At 44.7% G+C, this 21,041-nt stretch overlaps 1 protein-coding gene across 11 annotated transcripts in view; it reads right to left on the reverse strand.

Moving 5' to 3' along the window:
* The window catches only part of Ryr3 (ryanodine receptor 3), a 494,693-nt gene that overhangs the window by 20,063 nt on the left and 453,589 nt on the right, over positions 1-21,041 (reverse strand). For 9 of the 11 annotated variants that reach the window (XM_074065580.1, XM_074065577.1, XM_074065585.1 and 6 more), the window contains 9 exons: positions 20,904-20,992; positions 19,687-19,815; positions 16,262-16,366; positions 14,508-14,589; positions 12,536-13,863; positions 10,712-10,770; positions 9,538-9,709; positions 8,870-8,956; positions 7,371-7,571 (listed from right to left, as the gene is read on the reverse strand). In XM_074065580.1, coding sequence (XP_073921681.1) covers positions 7,371-7,571; positions 8,870-8,956; positions 9,538-9,709; positions 10,712-10,770; positions 12,536-13,863; positions 14,508-14,589; positions 16,262-16,366; positions 19,687-19,815; positions 20,904-20,992 — 2,252 coding nt within the window. The remainder of the gene's footprint in view (positions 1-7,370; positions 7,572-8,869; positions 8,957-9,537; positions 9,710-10,711; positions 10,771-12,535; positions 13,864-14,507; positions 14,590-16,261; positions 16,367-19,686; positions 19,816-20,903; positions 20,993-21,041) is intronic. The other 2 variants (XM_074065584.1, XM_074065583.1) reach the window with 2 other exon arrangements.

Raw genomic sequence — 21,041 nt, forward strand, 5'->3', positions numbered from 1 at the left:
TCACAGGTCTTGAGTTGTTTAGTTAATAGTTCTTTGGTTTTTCCTTTAATTACCATTTCATCTTCAAGTTCTGAGATTCTGTCTTCTGTTTGTTCTATTCTGCTGGATTGGCCTTCCATTTTGTTTTGCAGTTCTGTTTCGTTCTTTTTTCTGAGGTTTTCCATATCCTGGCAGTTTTCCTCTTTAATGTTGTCTATTTTTGTCCTGTGTTCATTTATCTGTTTATTCATCGTGTTCTCTCTTTCACTTTGGTGTTTATACAGTGCTTCTGTGGTTTCCTTTATTTCTTCTTTTGTTTTTTCAAATTCTCTATTTTTGTTGTCTTGGAATTTCTTGAGTGTCTCCTGTACATTTTGGTTGACCCTATCCAGTATCATCTCTATAAAATTCTCATTGAGTACCTGTAGTATGTCTTCTTTTAAATTATTCTTGTGGGCTTCATTAGGTCCTTTGGCATAGTTTATCTTCATTTTGTTGGAGTATGGATCTGAGTACCTGTTTTCTTCATTCCCCTCTGGTTCCTGTACTAATTTTTTGCTGTGGGGAAACTGGTTTCCCTGTTTTTTCTGTCTTCTCGTCATTGTCTTTGGTGTTGTTACTGTCCCTGTACTGTGTGCAATTAAATATTTTCAAGCTTGTAATAATAACAATGGTAATATTTAGAAGGGAAGGGTGAGCTGAGATGGAAAGCAAGAAGTTAAAGAAATGGGAAAAACAAATACACAGAGTGGAGGGAGAAAACAGAACAAGGTGTTAGACAAGAAGATTTCAAAGGTATAAACAGAGAGCTTTAGTGTACTAATCGACAGAAACCTGAACAGACATTAGAGAGACAGAGAGAGGATTGAAAATCAAAAATAAAAAAAAAGGTAAGTATAAAAATAAAAAATAAGTAAATGAAAGAAAAATCTACTTATAAAAATGTATTAAAATAAAATGAAAAAATAGAAAATTAAAAAAAGCCAAAAAACCAAAAAACCTCCAAGTTGAAATGCAGTGAAGTCTCAATCTCCAATCCTGGAGATGGTGCCTCAGATGTTGTTCTGTAGTTGTCTCATCAAAGGGGACGCATAAAGAACAACAAAACCACACACACCCGCCCAAAAAAACCCCCACCAAGTGTCCCAAGTTCAAATGCAATACCGTTTCAGTAAGTTTCTCAGCTTGCAGGTGTAATTTGGTTGTTCTCTCATCAAAGGTAGGGAGACCAAGAAAAAAGAAAAAAAAAAGAGTCTGGAGATAGTTCTGAGAATTGTATCTGCAGCTGTGGCTTGCCTGCCTGCTGCTGTCAGCTTGCTGTTGCTCGTGGCGTTATTCATGCAGATCTCTCGGGTGAGCTTAGCACTCACCTGGCCCTGCAGGCTTTGTTTGCTCAGATTTCTCCTGTGCGTGAGCCTCTGCTACAAGCTTTCCCCTTTCCAAGCAGTGGGAAAGGTGACACTGCACCCGCATTGTCAGGCCTGCGTGTTTATTTACAGTTCATGTGGGAGGTGGGTCTTCCCACCTCTCCTGTGCAGTTCTCCTCCCACCTCCGCTTTCACAAGCTTTCCTGCTCCTGATTACTGGGCAGTGCTGCTGCTTCTGCCAGCCGCCAGGTTTGTTTACAGTTCACGTGGGAAGTGGGTCTTCCCTCCTCTCCTGTGGAGTTTTCCTCCCTCCACCACTCTCACAAGTTTTCCCGCTCCTGGTTGCTGGGCGCGCACCCCCGCTCCTGCCAGAGGCTCTCCGGCCTGCCTGGCTTGTTTATTTACAGTCCCGGGAAGGGTTCCCTTTCCCCAATCTTCGGTGCTCAGTGCGCCCCACCCTCTTTCCTGTGTGTCGTATTTGTTCTTATTGCTTACTACTCAGTTTCTCTTTTTTTTCCCTGGGTGGAGGTCAGTCTGTCCAGGGGGCTATGCTGCTCTGGCCCAGGCTTGTTTGTGGGAGTACCACAGTACCGCGAAGCTCACCTAGTCCTCGTCTTCCCAAGCCGTCTGGGCGTGGGCGACTGGCGGCCCAGGGGCCCTCCTGGTTTCTCCATTTAACGTGAAGTTGAGATTGTCTGTGCCGGCAGGAGGTGTGGAGGGGTCAAAGTTATGCCTTTTCTCAGTGATTATGCCTGCAAAGTGTGTCTGCAGTGTCTCTCCAAGATTTCACTATAGGAGACTCGCTTTCTGCTTCCTCCCTCTAGCCGCCATCTTGGAATCTCCCCTATCTACATGTTTAATGCAATTCCCATCAAAATTCCAATGACATTCATTAAAGAGATCGAAAAATCTACCATTAAATTTATATGGAAACACAGGAAGCCACGAATAGCCAAGGCAATACTCAGTCAAAAGAACAATGCAGGAGGTATCACAATACCTGACTTCAAACTATATTACAAAGCAATAACAATAAAAACAGCATGGGACTGGCACAAAAACAGACATGAAGACCAGTGGAACAGATTAGAGGACCCAGATATGAACCCACAAAACTATAACCAACTTGTCTTTGACAAAAGAGCTAAAAATATACGATGGAGAAATAGCAGCCTCTTCAACAAAAACTGCTGGGAAAACTGGTTAGCACTCTGCAAAAAACTGAAACTAGATCCATGTATATCACCCTATACCAATATTAACTCAAAATGGATCAAGGATCTTAATATCAGACCACAAACTCTAAAGTTGATACAGGAAAGAGTAGGAAATACTCTGGAATTAGCAGGTATAGGTAAGAACTTTCTCAACGAAACCTCAGCAGCACAGCAACTAAGAGATAGCATAGATAAATGGGACCTCATAAAGCTAAAAAGCTTCTGTTCATCAAAAGAAATGGTCTCTAAACTGAAGAGAACACCCACAGAGTGGGAGAAAATATTTGCCAGCTATACATCAGACAAAGGACTGATAATCAGAATATATAGGGAACTTAACAAACTAAATTCTCCCAAAACTAATGAACCAATAAAGAAATGGGCACGTGAACTAAACAGAACTTTCTCAAAAGAAGAAATTCAAATGGCCAAAAAACACATGAAAAAATGCTCACCATCTCTAGCAATAAAGGAAATGCAAATTAAAACCACACTAAGATTCCACCTCACCCCTGTTAGAATAGCCATCATCAGCAACACCACCAACAACAGGTGTTGGCGAGGATGTGGGGAAAAAGGAACCCTCTTACACTGTTGGTGGGAATGTAAACTAGTACAACCACTCTGGAAAAAAATTTGGAGGCTACTTAAAAAGCTAGACATTGATCTACCAGATGATCCAGCAATACCACTCTTGGGGATATACCCAAAAGACTGTGACACAGGTTACTCCAGAGGCACCTGCACACCCATGTTTATTGCAGCACTATTCACAATAGCCAAGTTATGGAAACAGCCAAGATGCCCCACCACCGACGAATGGATTAAGAAAATGTGGTAACTATACACAATGGAATTTTATGCAGTCATGAAGAAGAACGAAATGTTATCATTCGCTGGTAAATGGATGGAATTGGAGAACATCATTCTGAGTGAGGTTAGCCTGGCCCAAAAGACCAAAAATCATATGTTCTCCCTCATATGTGGACATTAGATCAAGGGCAAACACAACAATGGGATTGGACTTTGAGCACATGATAAAAGCGAGAGCACACAAGGGAGGGGTGAGGATAGGTAAGACACCTAAAAAATTAGCTAGCATTTGTTGCCCTTAACGCAGAGAAACTAAAGCAGATACCTTAAAAGCAACTGAGGCCAACAGGAAAAGGGGACCAGGAACTAGAGAAAAGGTTAGATCAAAAAGAATTAACCTTGAAGGTAACACACACGCACAGGAAATTAATGTGAGTTAACTCCCTGTATAGCTATCCTTATCTCAACCAGCAAAAACCCTTGTTCCTTCCTATTAAGGCTTATACTCTCTCTACAACAAAATTAGAGATAAGGGCAAAATAGTTTCTGCTGGGTATTGAGGGGGTAGAGGGGAGAGGGAGGGGGCGGAGTGGGTGGTAAGGGAAGGGGTGGGGGCAGGGGGGGAGAAATGACCCAAGCCTTGTATGCACATATGAATAATAACAAAAAAGCACCTTCCAGGTATTTGTCACAAATTAATATTCTAGCTTCAGGGCAGTAACCTTACTGGGATCCTCAGGGTACCTAGTTGTGGGGCCAATACCAAATAAGTCCCTTCTCATTCCTTTGGCTAATATGCCATCCCTCTGACATGGGCACCTGTAAGGTTTTGTTTAAAAAGCAGATATCAATATAAGCTAGTCTCCTTGACCCATTCTAGTGGGAAGGCCATGTTCAGATGCGCCCCAGGGCAGAACCAAGGCTGAGAGCTGAACCAAAACTAAGAAAGGATGATAAGGTTATTCTACACTCGACTGGTCAGCGTCAGGAATATGTCAAAGTGCCCCTTCAATGGCCCGGGTCATTTCATTGTCACAATATTCATGAAACCAGGTCTGATGAAATGAGCGGGTTCAGAGGACTCTACATGGTCCTTTGGAATTAAATTTTCTTCTTTTTATAAAGAGCTCTGGCCAGGCAGCAACACACTTATTTGTTTCCTACTATTATTCCCTGGTCTCTTATTCAGCAGATGACCGGCATCCCCGTCAATGCCTGAAACCATGGATAGACACAAACCCTATAGATACTATTTCCCATAGCTAAACAAGCAGGAATTTAATGACTTTCCATCTTAATGAAAGCATGTATTTTACATTGTGGCAGTAACTTTTGCAGCCCAAGGTTTAATAGCAAAAATAGTATACATTTCTTTTTCCTTCTTCACAATTCCATGAGTAGAAGAATTGGTCTTATTGTGGATCTTACCAAACAGCACATGATTTTTTTTCTTCCCTTATTAAGTTGGGAACTGTCACTTTCTCACTTAAAGGAAGCACTATGCAGCTTCTCTTTGGTACATCCAAAATGCCGGCATCTTGTACTTTGGGGCCATTACTAAATAAGAGTTACTTGATCACAAACACTGTGATACCTTGATAGTCAAGGTGATAACTGAAAGGGCAACTAAGAGACCAATGGATGAGTGATCTACATGGTATGTACACACTGGACAGAGGGACGAGCACATGTTGGACAGAGGGATGAGCCATGCTCCAGATGAGACAGAGTGGGATGGCACGAGATTTTATCACACTTCTCAGAATACCATGCAATTTAAAAGTTATGAGTTTATTTCTGGAATTTTCCATGTGATAGTTTGGACTGCAGTTGGCTGCAACTGAAACTATGGATAAGGGGTACTGTCATAATTAAAACTTTCAGACTAGATATGGTAACATGGATATAAAGATCTGCCACCAAAGGAGAACACACAAAGGGAAATTCACTCATCCCAACTAAGCACAAATATACCTCAAATATAGGGTACAGTCACTGAAGTCAGCATATTGCTGAAATCTTAGGAAATGAGAAGCCAACAGCCAGAGCTCACCTAGCCAACAAAAAGCTTAATTCACACACAGCCTGGCTTTCCATCCACTTGGGACAACAACAGTTACCTGGCAACATCCCTGGGTCATTAGTCTCCAAACTTTCTTTCAGTAATTCTTCTCAAAACTCATTATATGCACTCACCCCATATTGCTCCTTTATTTCCAAACCATACAGGCACATTTAAATAATGATTAGTAAAAAGCAACTTCTTGATTTTCCCTTAAAACAACAAACAACACTGGGGAGTTGAGGGCTACAGGCTAATGGAGGATGGGATGGGGAGCTGAGCTAAGGCCACTGTGACTGATGTCTTCTGCGTTTAGAAAGGACTCTAAAGTGACACCACAATGTAGACCAGAGCTGACCTCTGGGACTCCCAAGTTTTCCCATCAGCCTTCCAGGAGTTGCACACACTTGTCCGTAGAACCTTTACATTTTTATTCACTATATCGTATTTCCGTTTTGTTTTCTCTAGGTTACCAGTCTATCTGCACTGCATCCAACAAGCTGAACTCCAGGATTTTAGATCAGGAAGAGCAGCTAACATGCTCTACAGCTTACTCTGTCTAGTGTGCTGAGGACTTTTACATAATTAACTCATTCAATCTCCCAGATCTTAAGTGTTACAATACTCAGCCTTACAGGTGAGGAGACGGAGCACCTGGGAGGTTAAGTGGGAGGGCTGAATGTAACCAGGCACCCTGGCTCCAGAATCCATGCTTTCAAAGTTAGAATGGAGCCTTTGGTGTGGCCCAGGACATAAGGTCTCTAGCAGGCTAGCTGGACTACCTACTGTACTCAGTTCTCTAGGGGAAGAAAGGGTCAAAGGGTAATAATAAATTTCCCGGACTCTTTCTAGAAAGATGACTTGGTATATAGTCAAGGAGACTTCCTGCTTTAAAAAGTAAGAGAAAGTATACACATATATAAGTAAATGTAAAAACGATAAAAAGTAAGAAAAAAATGTAAGAATAAACACATGATGGCCGAAGACTGTCTAACTGTTGTAGTTCTGAAGATGGCCCAAATGAACAAAGCCTCCTGGTGTCCGTGTCCTTGTGGGGCCTTCAAATGCAGTAATGGATCTGAGCTTTTAGGTGACTTGCTTCAGTCAACAGGATGTGTCAGGGAAAATGACACCAACACTGTGCTAGCTCTGGGCCTGAGCCTTACAAAGGACTAGCAGTTCCCACTTTTGTGTTCTTCTTGGAAAAACCTAAGCCATCCACACAAGAAGTCAGAGCTCACGTGGAAAGGGAACACACCCTGAGTCTACATGGAGAGAGGGAGAGAGAGGCTTCAGCTACCCCCGCTGAGCCCAGCCCTCCAGCTGCTCTCCTCCAGGGTGCCAGGCAGAAGAATGTGCCATGTTGGTTGGTCATTCTCACCCTGCTGAGCTCCCAGGTGGTTGCAGACATGGCTTTGTCACATGGGTCAGGGGAACTGCTAAGTGTACCCAGTCTGTCCTGGGAATCTGAGGGACAAAATGATGGCTTTAAGCTGCAGTTTTGGGTGGTTTATAACGTAGCAATAGATATCTGACACAATAACAAATCAGTGAGGTTTCTTCTCACATCTCAAACGGTACAACCTAATGAGAAATTCCAACATCAATTCAAAGATCAGAAGAGTCTCTATGACCAACTTCCCTCTGACTTAGCCTGATGAGTCAGATGCCATGAAATCCAACTATCAGTGTCAGAATTGGGACTCCTCAAATGTGGCTGTGCATACAAGTCACCTGGTAGACTGATTTAAAAGGCCTGGGGGTGGCGCCCAAGATTCTGCAGCTGTAAGCGGCTCTAAGTAAAGCTAGTGCTAATGTTCCAAGAGCCTTACCCTGCAGGCAAAGTCCTAGAGAACAAAAGGCTGGCTGAGCTTCAACGCAGCACTTCTTTCACAAGGAGTCAGATTGGACTCAGGGTGACAGGCAGCTTACCTTCAGGCAGTAATAGCCCACCACGCAGACCAGAGAGATGACGGTGTGGACCACAGCCAGGGCGCGCAGCGTGGGTGCCATATACCCAGTGCTCTCCTGAAGGACAAAGAACACCATCGCTTCATCCTCGTCCTCGTCATTAAAGGAGTTCCACAGGTTTGCAACATCCTCTGTCTCTTCTTCTAAAGGCTCTTCAGTGACCTGACCCAAGACACACACTCACTCATAAACATCAGCCACTGGGCTGTCCTCACACATTTTATATAGTCAGCTCAGCATTACTTGCTGAATAAATGAGGCTTTTAGGAAACTTACTTCTAAGAATCCCCCAGTATCTCCAACAATTGCAAGTAAAAATTAAGAACAGACAAAACCTATCTCTTGAAAAGAAAACAAAACATTTAAGCCAGGGACCTTTTATTCTACATGCTATAATTGTGCCATGACAGGTAATCTTTGAAATGGTGTGTACTGAGGGGCAGCTGAGCCAAGGACCTGTGTAAGCATAAGCACACACAGGCTTATGCGTGCACACACAGTGTTCTCCATTGTTTGAGATTCCATTTACTGTCATGGCCTCCACTTCCCCCACATAGATGACTCTCAGATCTATACCTTTGAGGCTTTTGTCCTACAGCTCCAGCTGCCTGGGGCTGTCTGGAGTCACCTCAACCTCTATATGTTTAAAACCAACCTATATACCTGGCTACAGATTTCCATTTTCCTTCTGTGGGCAACAGAAAGACAGTTTGTCAAGTGGAAGGTTGATGTGAATAAAACAGTCAGTGCTTTATAAAAATTAGATGGCTGGTTTTAAGTAGGAAAGGAGAGACCCAAGCATAGAAAAGCCAGTGACAAACAGTGTCAAGACTCTCGGATCTTTCTTTAATTCATTCCATTAATGACTATGACATGCCTATGAAGATCTACTTGCCCATGTTCAAAATCTTTATTGTGACCAGTACCTCTCCTCCTGCTCCCATTAATTCTTCCTTCATAGTGGTTTTAAGACATGAGCTAACTATAACAACTCTCAACTATCTTATTCCTCAAGAAAAGAACTGCATTTATTATTCATTGTGAAATACCTCATAATTCCTAATATAGGGACTTGCACATAGTGGATGCTCAGTCCTTACTTGGGGACTGAGTGAAGTAACAATGAAAATGAGCCTCGACTGTTTTTTTTTGTTTTGTTTTGTTTTCTTATGGTGCTGGAGCTCGAACCCAGGGCCTTGCACATGCTAGGCAAGTGCTGTAGCTCTGAGCTACATCCCCAGCCCAGAGCCTCGACTGTTGATGTAGTTCTGCAATTCACTTTTCTTGTCAGCTTGTCCCCATCTTTCCCCTGGCTGTATACTTTTTAGAAGTCAGTGCCATAGAAATCTCATAGATAAGAAGTTTTGCTGTATTTGGGAGCATAAGTTCTGTTATAGTTATAGTTTTCCTATATATAGTATACAACATATTTGGCAAATAACCTCTGAATGAAGTATCACCTTATAAAAGAGCAGGATGAAGTTGATAGCAAAGGCTACAAACAGAGCAAGGAACCGCAGGTTGTAGAAATTCCTGGCCAGGTAGTGCTGAAAAGGAAAGGACAGGCAGAGGTAGAAGAGATCTGGAAGGGAGAGCAAGCACCCGGTTCACGGAAGTTCTGGTTAGAAGTTCACAGGGAGCCACTCTGTCATGGCTGCTCCTCTTGGGCCATCTAGCTTTTCTAACACAGGCACCAATTTATTTGGGGTGGGGGGAGGAGAAGAAATGATGATTTTTAAAACAGTTGCTTGGAATTATGTTCAAAAGAATTCTGCCCATCTTCAAAAGAACCAAATGCTTAAATGTGCCACCAGCAGAGGGGAAAGCCTGCTATAAAGTCCTATGAGTTTTCATGACCACTCCTTATAGGAAGTAGTCTATTTGGAAATTATGGGAGAGCCAGGCCCTGAAAAGACCTCTGCATCCCTGTAGCCCTGCGCAAGCAGCCAGATGGTAGAGGTGTGGAGGGCTGCAGTGTTTTCTGGCTAACTCCCTTTTCTTTTCCTCCAATACAAAGGGAACAGGCAAATAAATGAGAAGAGAAAAAGAGGAGGAATGAGCAAGGGGAAGGAGCATAACTAACCAACAGTCTGCCTGGGCCAATACTTCCCCCAGAAGGGGGCCTTACCAGCAACTTGGTCTGATAGACTTCCATCCCTTTTAAGAAATTGGCCATGAAGGCTTCAGGCTTCTCCACCTTCTGACCATGCCGCCGCTTCTTCTTCTTTGTCCCTGCTGCCCACAGGGGCTCCACTTGCCCCTCTTCTTTGACATCGTCCTCCTTTTCTCTGTCTTCCATGCTACATGGATGAGAAACCCACTCAGTAGGGGAGGAGAGAGGTCAGGAAGGTCCAGAAAGAGACTAAGTCAGAAATCTGAGTTGAGAGGGGCAGAAGATGGATGTGTTGGTTAATGGTGGCTGGACATCAGATTCATGTTTCATGAGTGGTGGCCACACTCCATAATCGCAGGTACACATTGACGATACGCAACTTTCTCCTGAAATTAGACTTAAGAATTTTTTTCTCTTCAGAAAAGTTGTCCTTTCTTTTCAAGAAGGAGCCTTCTTGAGAGTGAGCAATACTACTTAGTCTTCTAAGATTGTGGCAAGAATTAAATGAGATATTTTGTAGAAGAGTTTAGCACAGGCCTGACATGCAATAGCTAGTCAATAAATAATAGATGCTACCATCATCAACGTGATACCAAGTTGCTAAGTACAGCTTGATAATTCATTCGTCTAAACAGTGATGCCCTGACTGATTACTGGGATTATAAAGTTAATAAGATAAATGTAGTAAGTGTCTTAGAGAACTTACTCTAAAGTGAAAAGAAGTATGTCTTGGGCTTTCAGTATAGCTGTTGTTTATATTACTTGAAATCAGGTTTTTCTCCTTACTACAGCAATAGACTAGTAGACACTATGGAAAACTACCTACTGGCCAGGACAGAGACTCACACCTGTAATCCCAGCTACTCAGAAGGCAGAGATCAGGAGGATCATGGTTCAAGGCCAGCCTGGGCAAAAAAAGTTAGTGAGATGACATCTGAACAAACAAGCTGGGTACACCAGTAGGTGCCTGTGATCCCGCTATGCAGGAGGTAGAGGTAAGAGGATCTTGGTCCAAGGCCAGACATGGCAAAAAGTGATACCCTACCTGAAACCTAAGACAAGAAGGGCATCACTCAAGTGGTAAAGAATCTGCCTAGCCAATGTGAGGCCCTGAGTTCAAAGCCCATAAAGAATACAAAATAAACTAGCGCTACGACAGTCACTAGGGTTCATGCTACCGAGCACTTACTCTGCCTTCTCAGATTCCGTTTTTCCTTCTGCTCCATGTGCTGCCTCCATCTCTGCTGCCTAAATAAAAACAACACTCAGTCAAGGCTTCCTTAGGGGAGAGAGCTCAGGAAGAGCCGTGGACTGGCTGTTCCCTTCAGATTGCAGGTACCAGAACCCTTCTCTCTTCTCTTGGGGGTCACAACATGTAGCTGTCTTGCCACGTGTCTTGGTGCCCCTGGAGAGGCACCAAGACAGAGACATCACACTGGAAAACTCAACTGCCCTTCTATTATTTACTCCACTTGAGCAGGAAACTGGGCTCGGACCTGGAGAGTACCCTGTGACAGCAGTCCTATTGCCCTTTGGGGTAAGAGAGATGGGACACAGGTCAAACCAGGTGGAACCCAGAACCTGCCCCTACCTGACAGGCTCCCACTGTGCCTCCAATCCTCTCACCTCTACCCCAGTCCCTCTGGTGGGTGACCTTCTCACCCACACGATCCTGGCTCTTCTCTCCATCCTCATCTGTACTACATGACCTGCTGTTTCCTGTATCCAAACACTCAGACCTTTCCTTTTCTGGAACAATCCTCCTGTGCACTGGGGGCCTTTGCCCTGACTACAGCCTCTGCCTGTCCCCTGTGCTCATCATCCTCCAGGATGAGGCTCAGGTCACAGCTTTACAGAAGCTTCCTGGTTGCCCTACTGTGTTACACATTAGCTTGATCATTTAGCCTAACATGTATCACAAATGACAATTATCTCATTCTCTTGTTTTCTTTTCCTCTTGGAGGTTAAGTTCCATGAAAGCAGAAATGTTGTGTCTCTTGTTAACTTGTGTATTCCCATGTCCTAGAACACAGCCCAATGCACAGAATCTCTATTCTGTCAAACTGTTTTAGGCTGTGGGTTTTATGGGGAGCAAAGCAGAAAAAATTGAATTGCTATATAAAGAAATCCTGTGACTTAGGCTTTCTTCCCTGACTCTACGCCAGGCAAGTGTTCTCTCCTATACATTTCCAGTTCTAGACCTTTCTCCTTCCTAGCAAACTTGTTCCTTGCATTGACTTGTCCAATATCTATCTTCTCCACTAAACCACAGGACAACACATTTCTCATCCATCACTGTATTCTCAGAGCCTGAAACAGGGACACATTAACTCTCTACTAAACAATGAAATAAATGAGCAAAGCAGTCTCTGGGCTCTGATTTCTTCACACTTCTCTGCTTTTTATTGATGTAAGAATGACACTGTGAGCTTGATGCTACAAGAGTGGGGGACACCCATAGCCTCCCAAGCATGGCCAATGGGCTCTGAATTACTGTATCTTCTTAAGCTAGTTGACTGACTCAAAGTGCCAATTGAATGCTCAGCATCCCACAATCATGGTCCACACACTTAGACTTGCTGGGAGGCTACACTGAATCATGTAGCATCATCTGGACCTTTGAGAGCACTGCAGAAGTCCTGTCTCTGGAGAGACATTTCCTCTTGCATTATACCTAGTTTTTGAGACTTCAGTTCACCAAATGAACCTGTGCACCATGAGAACTCACCTTTCAATGAAAGTCTGAAGCAAATAAAGGTCACAGACCACCATGTTTGAACTCTACAATATAAAAACTGGAGGAATCTGCCCACTCCCCTGCCCAGTGACTATGCACTGGACAGCCATCTAAGGCTCGGTTTCTAGCAGAGCCAGAATGATAAAATCAGCATTATCACAGCAGAGCCAGTGTTTATACAATGTTGGTTCTTGGGCAAACGCATCTGTACTGCTTGCAGACATGGTAATGAGTCTTATTCTAGGGACATGGATAACAGCCACGAGTCATGCTTACCTGGGCTTTCCTCTTCTTCTGTACAGTGCTCTCTAATGTAGAGGGCTCATCCTTGCCAACAATATCAGACAGGTCACCCAAACCCACTTCAGGCCCATGCTTTAAGACACCTTCCTTTGAGTGGAGTCCAAAGAGGTCTGACATGATGTCTGTTTCTCCCTTTTCCCCCTTTGTGAAGTAACCCAGCTCCACAGTGATCCCCGGCTCTGTTCCTTCTGTCCTCTCAGCATCCATGGCATCTTCGTGGATCCCAAATTGGGTTGGGTCAGGCATGTCACCCAGGATCTTGGTCACTCTGATGTTCTTTGCCCCTTCCACAAGGCCCCCTCCGAACACTGTGCTCCAGAGGATCTGAACGACTCCTCCCAATATGGTGAAGAGCAACTGGAACAGGCCCAGGAACAGTGTCCAGAAGAAAGAGAAGAACACCTTCACCAGCTCCTTTGCTGCCATTTTCTTCACGTTCCTGTACTGCTTCCTGAGGTTCTTCAGGGTTGCCCTCCTCAGAAAGTTGGCAACTTTCCTCTTTGCTGCGGCACAGGCCATGGCAAAGGCGGAGGCAGACTCAAAAGACTTGTCTTCCGGCTCGTCCCCCTCAGTTTCTAGCTCATAGGAAGTGTCTTCATCCTCCTCCTGCTCCTCCTCCGGCCTGTCAGCTGAATCGGATTCGGAGATCTGTGATGCTAACTGCATTTCGAAGATCGTGTCCTCACAAAAGTTCACAAAGAGTTCCATCTTTTCTTGCTCTCCACCTTCATTGACAACATCAAAAATGAACTGTCGTTTCGATTCCTTCACTTGGGGCTTCTCCCACTGAGTTCGACTGGATTCGCTGATCTCAAAATAAACACGCTCGATTTTCTTGGCACCGCCCATGATCTCAATTCGTCCGAGGTATGGTTCAAAGTAATTCAGCACACTTTCTGCAGGGTCCAATAGACACTTCAGGCGGGAATCATTTGGCATGTGTTCAGACAGATTCGTCAGTAACACTGCCACATTAAACCCTATGTCCTTGGCAGGCTCATGGAACCGGTCTACAAAATCAATGTAATTAAACATGTCATTCTCATCAGCCTCTGCACACGAGAGGAGAAAGTCAACCTCTGACTGTGTGTACTGCTTCTGCCCTTCCATGGCCTTCTGGAATTCTTTTTTGGAGATAATCCCTTTACCATCTGGGTCATAGTCTTTGAAGGTGTCTGAGCTGGTTAGGTCTTTAAGTTTCAAGAACATGTCAAAGAATTTCAAGATCATTTCTACATTGGTAGACGACTCTACTAGTGTATCCACCATCTGCTTGCCAATTGTTCCATTTACCACATTTCCTGTGAGGCAGGTTCAAAAAAACAGACAGATAAATAAACCCATACAGTCCCATAGCTGGTCATGTAGTCTATTTTAGAAGACGTTGTGCTAAGTCAGCTCTTTTCTGATCATAATGACTTGGAAATGGGAGGTGGGGGGGAGGCAGGCCATAAAGACTGTGCCTCTAGGAGCCAAGGGAAAAAGGAACAAGGGAGGAAGTGGAGGGCCACACCACAGTCTTATTTCTGACCCGGGGCCCAAGAGGATGGTTTCACTATCAGATCACTGGGGACACATGGAGATACATGATGTCCCTCTTATCCCTTTAAACGTAGGAGGGTGCCCAACTAAATGGTTGGCATACACACTGGCAGCCAGATGTATTGAAAAGCAATGGGGAGAAGGAGAGGATAGAGAAGAGCAAAGCTTGGAGATTTTCCCCAGTTCATTCTGGCTTTCCTATTGGTATAAATGAGTTGGTTCCAGGCTTTGTCCATCAGACCATGTGCCCCTCACTCATTTTTTTTCTTTCTGAAAATTTGGCATTCTAACCAATGTCACATGGCATCAGTGACCTGCCAGGAGGATAATCTGTGTATTGGAAAGGTCAGCGCTCAGACCGATTACAGTTGAGTGAATGCCTACTTATACCAAACAGCCCAACCTTCCAGGAGGGACAGAAGCATCACCACCATGTCCTGAAGGAGATCCAAGAGTTCCTTCAGCAGCTCGATCTGACTGGAATCCTAGAACAGAAACAGGAGATACCCCTGAGCTATCTGGTCCCTTGGCAGAGGGCAGGGCAGCGAGCAAGAAGGGCCTGCTCTGGAAAGGTTAGGTGGAGGCTGTGGCAATGTAGCAACGAGCTCCCTTCTCACTGTGAATGAGGATGTCGTACAGCCACTGTCGGCAGCGTGGGGAGCCGCAGTGTAGCAGGACTCGTCCAGCAGAGCTCCTTTCCTTCCTCCCTTTCATCTGTGCACTGTGGCAAGTGCACCAACTCTTGTCCAAAGCCAAAGAGCCTTTAGGAATCTCTGGCAGCTTACGTCGTCAGTGAGCCTCATGGGGGTTGTTGCTATAATCGGACTAAGGTAACAAGGTCTCAATCACAAAGTAGGTTCTCCTTTCTTTCTGGATTAATTCTGATTCTAGCTGGTGGTGATCTAGGTGCCATGGGCTCCCTGAAATGATATGTAACTGAGGCTACTCCTCTGGATAGTTTTGATACCAGTCTGTTTGGTTTTAATTTTAGTGATGTAGGCAGAGCAATGCTAAATTAGCTCCGTGCTTTATATTTATACCCTTGATCAAAGGAGGAAATGAGGCTTAGAAGATCTGATCTGAGAGTGAAATTAAAATTAGGAAATGACCTTGGAAACAGCAATCTGAGGGTGAAATTAGAAAGTTCTTTCTGGGTCACACCTCGTTTATATGTCTTTCAAAAAGACATAGCTCTTTGCCTAGACCTTCAAATTTCAGGGGAAACGCCCCCTACCTATGGTGTGTGTCATAGCTACCTTGAAACTACCATGGAAGTGTAGAATGTCATAGCTGAGGAGAGACCTCAGAGTATCCATTCTAACTCAGAAGATCTCATAGATGATGAAACCAGAAAGGGGAAGTAACTTCCAAAAGTCACTGGTGAGGAGGTGGCAGGCTCCAGCTCTTGTCTCTGGAGCCTTGGCACACGCTGCCCTGGTTGACCTAGATGTGGACGTATTACTGCCAGATTAGTAGCCACCCTCCCCACCACCACCAAGAACTCTCTCTTCTTGTAAGGCCAGAGTCAAAAGGGGAAAAGTGAAAGGGTTAAATAGCACATTCCAGAAGAGAGGAGGCAGATGTGACAGCCTTGAAATTTTTAGATACACATTATTTAAATTAATGCTGCAAATGTTACTCTAATCAGCCTGAAACACATCCTGAAGTTCTTCCTCATGTTGCCATGGAGACAGACAATCGACCACTACACATGCCACATTTACTGGTTCATAATAAATATTCTGAGCAATTCCGATTCATCTAGCCAGAGTGATGGGGAGGGAGGAGGAGAGGCCAAGGTGAGACTGTGGATTATAGAAACATGCAGTGCTGGACAGAGCAGGCAGGGCTGGTGGAGATCCCAAAGTGACAAGACAATGATAGAGGAGCAAAGAGGGAGAGCACGTGGGCGGCATGTGTTGAGGCAGTTGTAAAAAGAGTAGGTTGTTGGGACACAAGGAAGCCACGTCCATGCAAGAGCCCATCTGGGACCCCTCTGGAGGCACTCATGCCTGTTGCCCATTTGGGTGCTCAGTTTAAAACTGCATGACTTCTCCAGCCCCTGATGAAGCAGCCATGTGCACAAGGGGAAGCCAGGTGGGAGGGTGAAGGCAGCACTTGGCAGGGACGGGTCGCGTGAGGGGCAGGCCACAGTACCTGAGAGAGCTTCAGCTGCATGTTGGCAAGCACATGGAGAAAGCCGGCCACGGCATCCCACAGCCTGCTGTGGGCCAGGCTCTGCTGGTTCCCAACGCAGGGGCCCTGTAGAGGGGGGACACCTGAGTCCTCTGTGACACACCTGAGTCCTCTGTGACACATCTGACTCCCCTGTGACACACCTGAGTCCTCTGTGACACATCTGACTCCTCTGTGACACACCTGACTCCTCTGTGACACACCTGAGTCCTCTGTGACACACCTGACTCCTCTGTGACACACCTGAGTCCTCTGTGACACACCTGACTCCTCTGTGACACACCTGAGTCCTCTGTGACACACCTGAGTCCTCTGTGACACAACCATGCCAGCGATGACACCAGACAGCCAAGTGATAGGCAGGTAGCGCCTTCCAGAATGCACGCGTTTCCCAAGATAATGCTTTTTCCTTTTCCCAGTCACAGTACACTATGTCTAGGGAAAAACTAGGGCATTCACAGTCCAGTGGTCGTCAGAGATTTTCTTTTTGTTTCAGAATGCACTCTTCAAATAAAGTCTCAGAGCAATATTTAAATGGCTCAGTGCTGCGCTGAAGCTGGGCTAGAGGATGGACCCACCCCCTTCCCAAGAGGCCATCTGACAACTCCAAGGGTGCTGTGCTCACATTTGGAAGCCAGGCCTTACCCACCTTCTGTCTTCCAACAGAGCTACCAGAAATGCCTGACTATAGCCGAGTTTAAAAAAATCTGTGTAATAATCCTAGTGTTCATCCACTTCTAGGATTTTACTATTAATCTAAATTTCAGCTATAACACCATTTCGCTCTGTCCTTTTTTTCCTGGGACAGGTTCTCACAATGTAGCCCAGGCTGGCCTCAAACTCACAATCCTCATGACTCAGCCTCCCCAGTGTGGGGACTATAGGCCAGCACCATCTCTTAAATATTTTTTCCAAAGCCAAGGACAGGGATGACTTAATTACCAGTTTGTGTTTTCCTTGTTAATAACCTTACTGGTTTTGAAGATCACTGACTGAACCCAGTCCTTCTTAACTCTTCCTTATAGTCTTTCTTTTTTTCTATCCTTCAACCAATTTCCAAATCACTTTTCAATAAGAAAGGCCTGCAAAGGACACAGGTACTACCTCAAGTTTTAGAAGAGTCTTGACAGGACTCCCAAGGAAGAAGTGAGAAGCAGAACTATTTCTTGCATCCCTGACCCCGTACACTTGTTAAAAATCACTGCTTACACACATCCAGCTCCCCATCCCTACACGCCAACAGACTTACTTACTTTGGAACAAAACTTGTAGAAAAAAAATTTACATTCACAAAAAAATGAGTTTTTCTTTTTGGGTTAAATGCTCCAGGGAAAACTGTGAAGATTAGGATGGGTTCTGCCAGATGAAATCAGAAGCCCATCAGACACAATGAATGGCCTCTTTTGGCATGGCAGTTTCTGTAACTTCAGGTCAGTCCCCTGCTTCTAGGCTTCTCTCTTTCCATGTAGTAATTGAGTGACAAGTTAATCGCCATTAAAACCCTGTGTCTCAAGGGGAGTCTTACTTGTGTGCTCATTCTAATGAGTAAATATGAACCAGTGGGCCAGTCGTTTACCACATGGATATTTATTCAATGAAAAGCTCATGTTTTTCACAGAACAGATTTTAGCTTCAACATAACCTGTAAAAAGAGCCAGTGAAAACCCTTAGACTCTTGGTTTATAGAAGGTTCTTTGGGAGGGATATGAAGGTATACAAGCAAGGGGATGAGGTGTTCTTATTCCTGCCTGTTCTGTGAGGTTGATGCAATTGTTGAGGCACCCCTCATGAAGCCATGCACAGTCCACTCTGTGGCTTTTCTAAGAAACTGACCCAATACACACTTCCTCCTCTTCCTCTGTATCATCCACAGCTCATGTGTCTGCTGGAGACGCAGCCCTGGGGCTCAGAACGACATTCTCTTCCTGGGCTCACACACATGGTTTTATTTTGATTTTGATTTTTGAGAGAGGGTCTCTCTACGTAGCCTCAAAATCACAATCCTCCTGTCTTAGCCTGCTGATGCTGGGGATGGAATCCAGGGCATTGCGCACACTTGGAAAGAGCTCTGCCACTGAGCCACATCCCCAGCCAGCATGAGTGGTTCTTGGTGCACAGCATACACGATTTCTTAAAATCATGTATGATAATCTTGCATCAAATAATTTTCCTCGCATATATGTATCTTCTTAATCACATTATAAGCTCTTTTAAGGGCAGAGAAAACATATTAGACTTTTTTCATTAACCACAGTGTAGAGCAGGAGCTAAGTGTTTTGTTGAATAAGTGAAGGAAGATCTTATTTTTGAGTCTCCTGGTTATGATAATATAAAGATGGAGTGTTAATTCTGCTTTAACAAATCTTGTGTTGCAGAAGCTAGCTATGGCAACTGGTTTCACAGCAAGCTGGCCTGACTACATCCTCTACTCCTCTCACAGCAGGTGGACCTCTTAGGCAATGACCAGAGGAAGAGTACTGAAGTATCTAGAGTTACCCTGAAGTTCACCCATAAATTTGGCCACCAGTGCACACAGCTTACTTGCTTTGTGTGTGTGTGTGTGTGTGTGTGTGTGTGTGTGTGTGTGGTACTGGGTTTGAACTCAGGGCCTGTGCTCACTAGGCAGGCGCTCTACCATCTGAGCCATGCCCCAGCCCCTTTTACTTTTTTTCAGGTAGAATCTTGTGTTCTTTTCCCTGGTCAGCCTGGACTTAGGCCTCCTGCATAGCTGAAATAACAGGCATGTACCATTAGCGGTTTATTGATTGAGATGAGGTCTTGCTAACATTTTGCCTGGCTGGCATTAGACTGCAATCCTTCTGATCTCTGCCTCCGGGAGTACAGGCATGACCAGCCACACCTGGATTTTTTTTGAGACAGAGTCTCACTATGTGGCCCAGGCTGGTCTCAAACTTGCCTTCTTCCTGCCTCAGCCTCCTGAGTGCTGGGATTACAGACGAGTGCCATCCAACCTGGCATGGCTCCATTTTTAAACTCTGCTTAAGACAACATTATCTATCCCTTTGTTCCACCATTAATTTCTCCACTTCACTCTCCATGGTCACTGAGTATCAGGAAATCAATATGTCAGACACTGTTCTGACATGAAGAGTTTTAAGTTGAGTAAGAATTCTTTTGTCCATGACAAGTTTTCAGTCTGGGGGGAAAGTAAAATGTAACTAGGTAAATGCAAATAAAGTGTGACACCATCACAAACAGGTCCTGGTGTGGGACCACAGACTAGAGTGAGGTATTGTTGGTTCTTATTTCTAGATAGGAAATGTTGTTGGTGTCAAGGCTGAATGTGCTGCTCGCTGTGTGCTCCAGACACTCTAGGGGATTCAGAAAATGGGAGTGTTGAAGATGCTTTGTGTTCAGGTGCATACCTGTATGTATTCCGTAAGAGAATTGAAAATCTGCTTAGTGACTGCCAGGGCTTTAGAAAAATTGTGCTGTCCTGACTCGTCAATGACGTCCTTTCCTGAGTAGTACCAGTAGAAATCACTGATTGATTCCTGAAAGCAAACACATAGAGTTTAGTGCTTTCTGACACCAGTCTGTGCTGGAAGGGAAGGCTACATCTCTGTGACCTCTGCTGTGACAGGAGCTTGGGACTCTGAGAAGGGCAGAGGTTGTTGCTACCCTGTGTCTTCTAAGCACAGATGTTTCTCTACAGGGAAGAACAGCAGAAGAGGGAGCAACGTTCAGTGCCTGAGAGACCATGATCTAGGACAAATGTTTAAAAGTGACAAATGTGACTGAAGATAATAATGATGTCATCTGAATAGTCCGTAATGATAGCACTGAGATGATAGTTCTCATTTTAAGTGCCAGACACTGTTCCGAGCACTTTGCATAGATCAAATCTCTCAGTCCTTACTATCATGCTATGCGGCAGGTCCTACCCACCTTACAAATGAGAAAACCAGAAGGAAAGCTAAACAGGTGGCTCCGGCTCCCAGTCAGTGGCCAAGCCAGGATGAGGAACCAGCAAAGAGAATCGTCTTTGGACTTTCACACTTTCATTCAAACAATTAAACCCAGAGCCGCCTTCTACAACTTGAAAATCTTCCCATCACCTAGTAAAGTTCTTTCCCCAGTGCTCTTGGGCACCATGGCTAGGTCTCCACCAGCAAAGCTAAAGTGACCCACATTTATAACAGAAGGTTTGGAATCTAGTCGATCCCTTGATTTTGTCTTTAAACACATGCTTTAGGTATTTGACTTCCCGTAAGTGTGTGGCCATCAATTATATCTTCCTTACTGGGGCTTGACTTGTACAGACAGCCCTGATTTAGGAGGATTCAACTTACAGTGTTCTCACTTAAAATGGTGTGAAAGTAGTATGCATTCAGTTGAAATTGTACTAGGAATTCTGAAAATCAGTCTTCTGTGGGCTGTCCATACATGATGGAGTCAGGAGGGTAAACACTGAGTCGGCGCGACACACTGTGTTGCTAAGCTGTGAGGCTCAGTGGGCTAGGTGTGTCCTCAGCTTACAATGAGTTTATCAGGACATGACCCCACTGTGAGCTAAAGGACAGCCTGTCTTAACTCTTACGCAGACAGATGGGCGGTGCCATTGCTCAGCCTGCCTACTCACCTGCAGACGCAGAAGGTAGTCCACTGTGCTGATGATGATATTCACCGTGGTGGTGTTGCCCATCTGAGTCCGCAGGAAGTTCTGGAAGTCTGAGAGCAGCAATGTTAGGTCAGAGCCAGGCCTGCGCTCTTAGCTGAG

The sequence above is a fragment of the Castor canadensis genome, chromosome 2, assembly GCF_047511655.1.
Source record: "Castor canadensis chromosome 2, mCasCan1.hap1v2, whole genome shotgun sequence".
Lineage (NCBI taxonomy): Eukaryota > Metazoa > Chordata > Mammalia > Rodentia > Castoridae > Castor > Castor canadensis.